This window comes from Octopus sinensis, linkage group LG19, assembly GCF_006345805.1.
Source record: "Octopus sinensis linkage group LG19, ASM634580v1, whole genome shotgun sequence".
NCBI lineage: Eukaryota > Metazoa > Mollusca > Cephalopoda > Octopoda > Octopodidae > Octopus > Octopus sinensis.
The window spans coordinates 41313769-41326268 of NC_043015.1; the positions used below are offsets into that span (position 1 = coordinate 41313769).

Here is a 12500-nt window from a genome sequence, read left to right on the forward strand (position 1 = left end):
TTTAATTAAAAAAAAAATTATTTGTGCATGTCTATTGTTTAACCTGAAAAACGTTTCTTTTTCTCTTGTTTTTTCTGCAGGAACTTTTTGGAGAGAAAACAGAAACTGTGATAATTCCATCTCAAGAAAGTAAGATTGTTGTTGCTGTTTGTTTGTTTGTTTGTTTGTTGAATGAAGCGGTCTTCATCCCAGTGGGAGAAGTCCGAAACGTGGTCCTTTGCTATTCGTAAGACCCGCAGAAGAGAAAGCAGGTCAACCCCCCGACACCGAGAGCATCGACGGAGGGATGAATGCACATCCAGGCTCAGCAGTTGCATAGGAAGTCGGGGGACAAGAAAGAGTGAGAGAAAGTTGGAGCGAAAGAGTACAACAGGGGTCGCCCCCCCCCCCCTGCTGGAGCTTCATGGAGCTTTAAGTGTTTTCGCTCAATAAACACACACAACGCCAGGTATGGGAATCGAAACTGTGATCCTCTGACTGCAAATCCGCTGCCCTAACCATTGGGCCATTGCGCCTCCTGAAGTTGCTGTTGTTGTTGCTTTAGTGCCTGGTCAGCTGAATGGATCAAGCAGATCTCTCATCAAAAGGGTCCCAGCCTTCATCATCCTATCTATGTCTCCCTTCCCTTTTTAACCCTTTAGCATTTAAACCTTACCAAAATGTTCTCCCTGTTTTATGTTCAGACTGGACATGTCTGACCCCTCAACCAATCCTAAAATATCATTCTAAAAATTAACAGTTACCTCATAAAAATCTCAAAGCTATGAGATAATGCATGAGTAATTTTTTAAAAATGTATATAAATTAACATTACTTTTGACTCACAGAAGCGAGATGGTTGAGTTCCTTTCGAGCATTGGGCCTCACGGATGCAATGACCAAGGCCCTTGGCATGGTGCCATGCTTGAGAAAAAGACCCATCAAGCCAAGCAAAATCTCAGTTGTGGCAGATATCGGTGTCACGCAAATGGCACCCGTGCTGGTGGCATGTAAAAGCACCCATAACACTCTCAGAGTGGTTGGCATTAGGAAGGGCATCCAGCCATAGAAAACCATGCCAAATCAGACTGGATCCTGGTGCTGCCTTCCAGTGTGCCAGTATGGACAACAGACACTAAATGATGATGATGATGATGATGATATGCCTGTGTAGTTCTATGTGTGTTTTTAGTAACCACTGAAGCTTTTTTCCATGGATACCCTAAATTCCCCCGTTCCCATTTATTAGTGCAGTGATATAAAAATATGTGAATTTCTTATTCAAGGTACCACAGCTAAAGAGAAACATGAAAGAGTTCCCTCAACAAAATCTTCAAAGTAAGAAATATTTGGTTTCTTTTTTTTTTCCAATATACTTTTTTTGTGTGAAGTTGTAATGGTGTGGGGAAGGTGAGAAGGAAAATAAAATCTTTATCCTTGTTTTACCATCTGTTATTGGTAGATTGTTTATGGGACGAATATGGTAGATACTGTATTTTTTTTTTTGGTGGGTGGAAATCGTTGTTTCAAATGGTCTGACACAATCCCTAATAGGTGTATGAGTGGCTGTGTGGTAAGTAGCTTGCTTACCAACCACATGGTTCCGGGTTCAGTCTCATTATGTGGCACCTTGGGCAAGTGTCTTCTACTATAGCCTTGGGTCAAGCAAAGCCTTGTGAATTTGGTAGACGGAAACTGAAAGAAGCCCGTCGTATATACATGTGTGTGTCTGCATTTGTCCCCTCCCCACATTACTTGACAACCGATGCTGGTGTGTTTACGTCCCCGTAACTTAATGGTTTGACAAAAGTGACTGATAGAATAAGTACTAGGCTTCCAAAGAATAAGTCCTGGGGTCGATTTGCTCGACTAAAGGCGGTGCTCCAGCATGGCCACAGTCAAATGACTGAAACAAGTAAAAGAAAAAGAGAGCCTACATGATTCTTATGATCTGATATGGCCCCTGGCAGCTTGACATGGCTTGTGGCGCAGTCCAATGTGATTCTTGTGGCCCAACTTGGTTCTTAGTGGTTTGATATGGCTCCTGGCAACCTGACATAGTTCCTGCTAGTTTGATATGACTCGTGACCATCCAAAATGACTCTTAATCATCCAATGTGGCTCTCTTAGATATTTCAGTAACAAAGTATGTTCAACTCCATGTTAAATCTGATCAGATCAAAGGTACTCCAACCATGACCATCACAACTTGTTTTTTGGTTTGCCTTTTATTTTAAACTGTTAAGACTATCCATTTTATCCTTTTTTTTTAAGGCGATAAGGTTCATTGACTTACGATTCAGTTGCTATTTTTAACAAGTCAAGAAGTCATATTCAGATTTTTTTTACCTTCATTTATAGAAAATTTCTTCCTTTTTAAATATTGAATGGTGTAAGGTATCTGACAAGTTTACCATATTTGGTTAACCATCAATTCTCAGACATACTTGGTCGGTTGGCATTTCTGTAAGAGCTTCATGAATTCTTCATAACTGGACGAGTAAAACAGATTTTATTGGTCATAGTGAATCTAAGGGGAACTCGTGAGAATTGAACTGAAGATCAGCTACTTAACGGCAACATAGACTAAACCCCCCCTCCACTCTCTCTCTCATTACCTTTTATTTTTAACCCTACAATTTATCAACAGGCAAGGGTCTGGGTTTGTTTTTCTATAAATGTATGTTTAAAAAAAATGTTTCAAAAGTGAAAAAAAAAAAAGAAGAAAAAAAAAAACAAAACAATATTTCTATTATTTAGAAAATCTGGTGGCTCTCAAGAAGAATCTCCAACACTGGAACAATTGGTGTCAGAGGTAAGCAGGAATTCTTCACTTTTCTTCTATTCAGTTCTTTGTTCTTCTGGTCTATTTTTTTCTTTTAATCTTGTTTCTTTTTTTCTTTCCTTGTTTCAATTCCTGCTAAATGGGAAATAAAATACACACACACACCTACCCTCTTACTCCACACACAGTGAATGTCTATATATATATATATGTATGTATATATATATATATATATATACATACACACACAACAGGCTTCTTTTAGTTTCCATCTACCAAAACCACTCACAAGGCATTGGTCAGCCCAAGGCTATAGTAGAAGACACTCGCCCAAGGTGCCACACAGTGGGACTGAACCCAGAACCATGTGGTTGGGAAGCAAGCTTCTTACCACCCAGCCATGCCTGTGCTTATCTTCTTCTTGTCTTGAGACAGCATTCACCCGGGGTGGGTTCAGCTGGCTTCATTCATCCCCAATGCTGCATCTCTCTGGCATTGAGGATGCCTGTACCTATATATATATATGTGTGCATAAACATACACACATATCTTGCCTTCTTACTTCCATATATATCAATCAATGGATGGCTAAAGAACAAGTTATATAATCACCTCCAATAGCCACAGTTGTTTCTGCTACAGAAAGCATTATGCTAACTTTTCATATCCATACATACTCACAAACACACATTCTTACTTTCACATATATATATATATATATATATATATATATATATATACATACATACAGGGTGGCCCAAAAGAAGGTTTAAGTTATCATGTAGACACTTTAAATTTCCTTTAAAATATTTTATTATATTTTAAATTTCTATCTTACAGACTGAAAAGTGAGCTTGACAAAATTAACTAAATTAGCATAAAATAATAGTTTCGTATTTTTTTTATAATTAGGATCTAAACCGTTAATATATGAATGCGAAAGAGATAGTTGAATAACTGTAAACCTACTTTTGGGCCACCCTGTATACACACACACACGCATACACACATACACAGCAGAGGCATATATTCCAAGTGTGTTAGGTGTGTGCAAATTGCATCAAAAATGGCAAATTCATTATAAATATTACTCATTAATTTAATCCCAAATCTTAATAGAACTGACGTATATTTGCCATTTAAATATGGCTAGCCCCTAAGGGTGGATGCTACTGTAGTTTGTAGCCCCAGGAGGATACCTCCTCCAGCTGGCTATAGACACACTTTCTGTGCCCTATCAGTATTTGCAAAGGGAAGCCATCCTTCCCATCTCCAAATTATGATACACCCAGACTCGAGTTTCTGGGTATTGACCCGTCATCGGAGTGTGACAATCACAGTTGTCAATGAAAAGTAGGTTCCCTTCACAAATACATATCCTTTTTCCAGTATCGTAAAGACACTGATATCGAAAAAGTGTAAACAAGCAATACTAAATCTTAGAGCGAGTTATAAACAGTATCTGCATTATAACTCGCTCTAAGATTTATTATCTTAATAGAAAACTTTTATTATACCCCTGCCTTTATAACCCATAAAGAAAATGGTGTTATAGGAGTGTACTCAGCATGTGTACTGCAGCAGTATTATTCATCGTTTTAATACTGAGATTGAAAGGCAGGGGCTAATTATGCCTACCTAATCTATAACAAAAATATAATATTTTGCATTTTATGCATAATAATCAGAGTAACCTTCATAATTTTATTGAATTAGGTGCATATTTTGACATAAAAGGAAATGTTGGTGGCATCGGGTGTGATAGCACACCCAGTACAACAACAACCATATACCACTGATGCATTCATACATACATGTACATAGATATAATATTCTGTTAAGCATGCTTTCATATTTTGTTGTGCTTACACACACACACGGCTACAGACTAATGTTCCATCAGACGAATACACACACATGCATTAGTAAGTCACGGGGCGTACAAATGTGTGTGCATATAATGCATTAATGTGTCTGCATGTACACACACATTAATGTCCTATTACATACATACACACACACACACATTTATATAGATATGATGATATATATATATATATACATATATGATAATATATAGATATATATATGTATATCAGGCATGTGCCATGAGTAATTACACAGGGTAGGCAGTTGGTGATGTTTATTTAGTAAAACACAAAAAAAAATATGCAAAACACAGTCACGCGACTGAGTTGGAGGAAGATTAACTTCTGCCTTTATAACACGTAAAGAAAATGGTGTTATAGGAGTGTACTCAGCATGTGTACTACAGCAGTATTATTCATCGTTTTAATACTGAGATTGAAATGGAGGGGCGAATTATGCCTACCTAATCTACAAAAAAGTATATTGCATTTTACGCATAATAATCAGAGAAACCTTCATAATTTTATTGAATTAGGTGCAGATTTTGCCATGAAAGGAAAATGTTGCTATCAACCTATTCCATTCAGGGTAGGCACTGCCTACCTTGCCTACCCAGGCAGCATGCCCCTGATAAATATATATATATATATATATATATATATATAATACAGTGTACATTTAAACACATAAGGAATCCACTCGAGGGGTTCAACACGCTAGAAAGAACAGCTAGGTTCTATAACCACAAAATTAAAACTTTTACCATCTAAAAGATGGTAAAAGTCTTTTTTTTTTCATTTCGTTCCTGTCGAATTTTATCCCTAATTTTGTGGTTATGGAACCTAGCTGTTCTTTCTAGCGTGTTGAATCCCACGAGTGGATTCCTTATGTGTTTAAATGTACAATTTTATGAGTAATACATCGTCTTTGGACTAAATTTTTACATGCTAGGCCACTGGAAGTGAAAATTTCTACTAATTTCCTTTTCCCTTTGATATGATTAAATATATATATACATACACGCACACACACATATATGATCATATAGATATATGTATGTATATACTCACACACACAGTTGATACTCCTTTATGATTTCTTTATCATTTAGTAGTAATAATAATGATAATAATCCACTCATGGAGCCCATGGTAATGGCAAATTGTCTAAATTTTCTTTCAGTTTTGATACATAAATTTCTAATTCTTTGCAACCTTGTTTTGTTAAGTTTGAATATTTTGGTTATTTCTTCGATTTTGTTCCATAGTTTTAAGGTTGCTGATCGTAAAGGGAGGTAAGAACAAAGAGAACTTAGGCGTACATTTGATTTTTATTTCATCTTTGACTCTATGGTGGTTTTTGGACACTTGGGATCGTTAATCTTCTCGTATGGGCTGAAGGGTAACTGAATGGCTAAGCTCTTAAATGTGGTGATTCTGAGTGAACCATTGTGCAGGCATCCTTTCATGTCAAGTTGGCCAAAGTTTTGTGATTAAATTCATATACATGCGCACACGCACGCACATACACATATGCACGTGCACACGCAAACTCCTTTCTCACACATGCATGCGTACTCACACACAACATACACACTCACACAGACACACACTCACACAGACGCACACTCACACAGACACACACTCACACGGACAGACACTCACGCAGACACACACTCACACAAACACACACTCACACAGACACACACTCACACGGACAGACACACACACTCACACAGACACACACACTCACACAGACACACACACTCACACGGACAGACACACTCACGCAGAGGCACACACACTCACGCACAGACACACACAAACTCATGCACAGACACACACACACTCATGCACAGACACACACACTCACGCACACACACACATGCACAGACAGACACACACACATGCACAGACAGACACACACACACATGCACAGACAGACACACACACATGTGCAGACAGACACAGACACACGCAGACACAGACACACACACACGGACACAGACACACACACACACACACACCACACACACACACACACACACACAGATATTATATTTGCTTACATCTCCTCACATTCTCAGTTCAAATCCCACCAAAGCCAACTTTACCTTTCACCCTTTTCAGGGGCCAACAAAATCAAAGCACCAATGAGATACTAGGGTTAACGGCATTGCCTAACCCCTTGCCACCCAAAACTTCTGGCCTTGGTGTCTAAATTAAAAAAACCATTATCATTATTATTATTATCATTATTATTGTTGCTCTTGTTTATTATTATTGTTATTCTTTTGCAGAATCAATTTAATATTTCTTGTTATTTGCATGTGGCTTCCAATTTCTTCATTTTAAAAAAAAAAAACAATTTTATTTTTCATTCTTTTCTCTTTTTTTTTTTCCTTTTTTTTAAAAATTTTTATATTTTCATATTTATTTTTTCCCATTTCAAGTCATTCGCTGTGAGCTCTGCTTTGCCTGTATCTGTTGCTGACAATGCCTCTACCACCACCACTATTACTACTACTACTACTACCACCACTACCACCACCACCTTCAACAATACCATCACCACTACCACCACCACCACCTCTACATCTCCTTTGGCCCAAACTACTATTACCACCACTACCTCACACGACCCCATTTCATCTGGTGAGTAAATAAAAATGAAATTGAAAAAAGATATATATATATGTATATAAATATGTGTGTGTATACATATATGTGTGTATCCCCGGTTTCAGAATAGCTACACTGTATCCCTGTTTTTTGTAAGAGGTGACTAAAAAGGTTGGTAATAGGAAGGGCACCCAGTTGTAAATCACTGCCTTGGAAAACTTGAATAAGCCATAACATCATAATAAAAAACAATTATATGCATTTATTTGTATTTACATATATATTTATATATATATATATGTACTAATTGGGAAAAGTTATACATGTAGTTGTCTGTGTGTATAAATGGGTGTATATATATACACAAATACCTATATATATATATAGTGGAAGTGCAATGGCCCAGTGGTTAGGGCAACGGACTTGTGGTCATAGGATCGCGGTTTCGATTCCCAGACTGGACGTTGTGTTTATTGAGCAAAAACACCTAAAGCTCCATGAGGCTCCGGCAGGAGGTGATAGCGAACCGTGCTGTATTCTTTCACCACAACTTTCTCTCACTCTTTCTTCCTGTTTTTCTTGTACCTGTATATATATATATATATGCCGGTGGCATGTAAAAAGCACTCACTACACTCTCGGAGTGGTTGGCGATAGGAAGGGCATCCAGCCGTAGAAACTCTGCCAGATCAAGACTGGAGCCTGGTGCGGCCGTCTGGTTCGCCAGCCCTCAGTCAAAATCGTCCAACCCATGCTAGCATGGAAAGCGGACGCTAAACAATGATGATGATATATATATATATATATATAGATAGATAGATATTGTTTCTCAACCACATAGTTCCAGGTTCAGTCCTACCCCATGACACCTTGGATGTCTTTTATTAGAACCCTGGGCCAACCAAAGTCTTGTAAGTGGATTTGGTTGATGGGAACAGAAAGAAGCCTGTTGTATGTATGTATGTACATGTGTGTGTCTATATATGTATGTGCATGCATGCATGTGTATATAAGTTGCTGTTTCCTTGTTTTGACATCCTGTGAAATGAATGTCATCGTCATATATTAGTATTCGTCATGTCCAATATTCTGAGAGAATGTGTCTGGCCGTGGGGGAAATATTACCTTACTTGGAAACAGGTAAGGGTTGGGGGATAGGAAAGGCATCCAGCCACAGAAAATCTTGTCTGACCCATGAAATGATGGGAAAGTATGCATTAAGATGATGATACACACACGTATTTTGATGTACCAACATGTAACAGACTATAGTTATTTGATTAAAGCTGGTATCAGACTCCATCACTGCTGCTCAGAAATTTCTCAAATTTTTATTAGTAGCAGAATGAACTATCGGTCCCAAACATATGAATACCATCATTTTTAAGGTCCACTTTTTCATATTTGCAAGAATTAGATAAAAACCAGTTGAGGCAGGTTTTCTGTTGCTGGATGCCCTTCCCATTGCTAACCCTCATGTTTCAAAGACAGTAATATTTTCCCATGGTTGGACATGTTTTCATGGAAATTGGTAACAAATGACACCATTTTGTGTGTATGTATATATATATATATATATATATATATAGGCGCAGGAGTGGCTGTGTGGTAAGTAGCTTGTTTACCAACCACATAGTTCCGGGTTCAGTCCCACTGCGTGACATCTTGGGCAAGTGTCTTCTGCTATAGCCCCGGGACGACCAATGCCTTGTGAGTGGATTTGGTAGACGGAAACTGAAAGAAGCCTGTCGTATATATGTATATATATATATATATATATATATGTGTGTGTGTTTGTGTGTCTGTGTTTGTCCCCCTAGCATTGCTTGACAACCGATGCTGGTGTGTTCACGTCCCCGTCACTTAGCGGTTTGGCAAAAGAGACCGATAGAATAAGTACTGGGCTTAGAAACAATAAGTCCCGGGGTTGAGTTGCTCGATTAAAGGCGGTGCTCCAGCATGGCCGCAGTCAAATGACTGAAACAAGTAAAAGAGTAAAGAGATATATATGTGCCGGTGGCACATAAAATACACCAATCCGACTGTGGCCGTTGCCAGCCTCGCCTGGCACCTGTGCCGGTGGCATGTAAAAAGCACCCACTACACTCACGGAGTGGTTGGTGTTAGGAAGGGCATCCAGCTGTAGAAACATTGCCAGATAAGACTGGAGCCTGGTGCAGCCTTCTGGCTTCCCAGATCCCCGGTCGAACCGTCCAACCCATGCTAGCATGGAGAACGGACGTTAAACGATGATGATGATATATATATATGTATGTATGTATGTATGTATATATATATATACACACATGCACACAAGGTGCAAGTATGGTTGTGTGGTTAAGAAGTTAGCTTTGCAACTACATGGTTTTGAGTTCAGTTGCACTGCACAGCACCTTCAGTGCCATTTCCCTGGGCCAACCAATGCTTTCTGAATAGAACTGGTAGACAGAAACTATATGGAAAGCCTATGTGTGTCATCATCCTTAAATTTCCATACTGGCATCAGTTAGACCAGTGCTTTTCAAACTTTTTGCTGGAGCGGAACCCCAAGGAAACATTCCACTGGCTCGAGGAACCCCTGTGCAATAATTTAATAGTCTTATGCACACATATCTGCACAGGAGAATTAAAAATTACTGCCGATTTTAGCAGTTTTGTAACTTCTTGCGGAACCCCTGGACTGTACTGGCAGAACCCTAAGGTTCCGCAGAACACTGGTTGAAAACCACTGGGTTAGACAATTTGATAGGATCCAGCAAACCCACAGACTGCATGGTTGTCTGTTTGGCAGGGTTTCTATGGCTGGATATAAATATATAATCATATCTGTGTGTGTCTCTTTATATTAAGGTTGCCGTTTCGCAGTTTCATTAGTTACCATATGAACTCAACTGTGATACATTGTTTACATTCCTTGTTGGCATGACAACCAGGCATTCTGTGAAATTAAAATCCCTTATTTGGAAAACAGTTGACAGCAAGGAAAACATCCAGCTGTAAGCCACTGCTCAAATAAGTCCCCATCTAACTCATGCTTACATGGAAAAACAGACATAAAATGCACAAATGGCTATCAAATATTTAAAACAAGCTAACTTTAAACTGTTGTGTCTGGGGAGAGTCATTTTCTTTTAGTGCCTTATAATTTAACACACTCGCTGGTAAAATTTCCACTTTTTTCTTATTTTTATTTTCCTAAAATTTTTGTTGCGTCTTGCAACCTTTTCAATAGTTTTGACCCTGTTTGTTACTCACACGTGGATGAGGAATGGACTGAGTCAAAACTATTGAAAAGGTTTTTAGATGCAATGAAAATTTTAGGAAAATAAAAATAAGAAATAAGTGGAAATTTAACCAGTGAGTGTATTAAATTAATAAGGCACAAAAAGAGAATGACTCTCCCCAGACACAACAGAATATGCTTCAACACACGAACTCACATAAAGAATCTTGCAAACCAAATCCAAAAATCGAAATAACATTTAAACATTTATTCAAAAATAAATTCTAAAAACAAGCAAAATCAAAATAACGATAAAGACAGCAACACCAATAACAACATCAATGGCCCGGTCCTTGATTTCTTATCAATTGGGAATATTGATTGGTTTTTTACCAATCAATACGAGAAGAGTAACATCAAGACTATCTTCACTTTCCTTTCTTTTCTCTCTTCTTCTGGAATAGAATCTGTTGTTGTGTGTGCACCCCCCCCCCCTGGATAGTGCTGATTAAGCACTATCTATAACCATAGGCATGCCACCCATGTCCAACTCACCTTGTTCCTTTATGTAGGGATCGTATTAACCGATGAGTTTTTTTTCTAAGGTGGTAAGATGTGATTTGAGGGTGATCCGGCTGCTGTTTCTACCAAGTCAGGAGACTGGTAGAGGTTTAGTTCACAGCTGTGTGCCCAGAACATACCTGTTTTTTTTTTCTTCTTCCTTCTGAAATAAGATGTTTTGGTGGATCTTTTCTCCTTCCTTCTGTCTGGGATAAAATAAGTACCTATTTCTTTACTACCCACAAGGGGCCAAACACAGAGAGGACAAACAAGGACGCACAAACGGATTAAGTCGATTATATCGATCCCAGTGCGTAACTGGTACTTATTTAATTGACCCCGAAAGGATGAGAGGCAAAGTCGACCTCGGCGGAATTTGAACTCACAAAATACCACTAAGTATTTCACATGCTAACATTTTTTCCAACTCAAAAATAAGTACCATGAGGAGGTTGTGTGATGACCATAAAAGGAATGATTTCATTGGCTTTGACCCCCAGACTTTCTGATCCTTTTATTAGTAAAATTTGTACACAAAAGAAGAAAGGAGTTGAGTTGGAACCCGTTGACCTGTACTAAGTTACTACCAATCAGAATGGCATTTTACCATTACTACAAAATCAGATTTACTGATAAATGAAAAGGTAACAGGCCCTTAAACAGTTTTGTGAACAGGTGACAAGGTTAGAAAGGTCACCAGCCATAACAACATTTCTATGCACAGATGAAAAGATCAAAAGCCCTTAAATTTTCAGTGACAAATATGTCCATTGACCTGGGGCCACACAACAATCAGATTTTCTCTTCATATTAGTCTCATGGGCTCCCTTTAGCTCTCATCCTCTCTCTCCCTTTCTCTCTTTAGTTCTCATCTTCTCTCCCTTTCTCTCTTTAGCTCTCATCCTCTCTCCCTCTCTGTCTTTAGGTCTCATCCTCTCTCCTTCCTCTTTAGCTCTCATCCTCTCTCCTTCCTCTTTAGCTCTCATCCTCTCTCCCTTTCTCTCTTAAACTCTCATCCTCTCTCCTTCCTCTTTAGCTCTCGTCCTCTCTTCCTCTCTCTCTTTAGCTTGCATGCTCTCTCAGCCTCTCTGTTTAGTTCTCATGGTCTCTCTCTCTCCTCCTCCTCTCTTTTGCTCTCATCCTCTCTCCCTTTCTCTCTTGCTCTCATCCTCTCTCCCTTTCTCTCTTTAACTCTCATCATCTCTCCTTTCTCTTTAGCTCTCATCCTCTCTCCCTCTCTGTCTTTAGGTCTCATCCTCTCTCCTTCCTCTTTAGCTCTCATCCTCTCTCCCTTTCTCTCTTTAACTCTCATCATCTCTCCTTTGTCTTTAGCTCTCATCCTCTCTCCCTCTTTGTCTTTAGGTCTCATCCTCTCTTCCCCTCTCTCTTTAGCTTGCATGCTCTCTCAGCCTCTCTGTTTAGTTCTCATGATCTCTCTCTCTCTCTCTCTCACTCTCTCGCC

General features: G+C 38.9%; 1 protein-coding gene across 4 annotated transcripts in view; it reads left to right on the top strand.

The window, feature by feature from the left end:
- The window catches only part of LOC115222166 (rho GTPase-activating protein 45), a 181861-nt gene that overhangs the window by 155947 nt on the left and 13414 nt on the right, over positions 1 to 12500 (top strand). For 3 of the 4 annotated variants that reach the window (XM_029792308.2, XM_029792310.2, XM_036511340.1), the window contains 4 exons: positions 81 to 129; positions 1266 to 1317; positions 2740 to 2794; positions 7086 to 7287. In XM_029792308.2, coding sequence (XP_029648168.1) covers positions 81 to 129; positions 1266 to 1317; positions 2740 to 2794; positions 7086 to 7287 — 358 coding nt within the window. The remainder of the gene's footprint in view (positions 1 to 80; positions 130 to 1265; positions 1318 to 2739; positions 2795 to 7085; positions 7288 to 12500) is intronic. The other variant, XM_029792311.2, reaches the window with a different exon arrangement.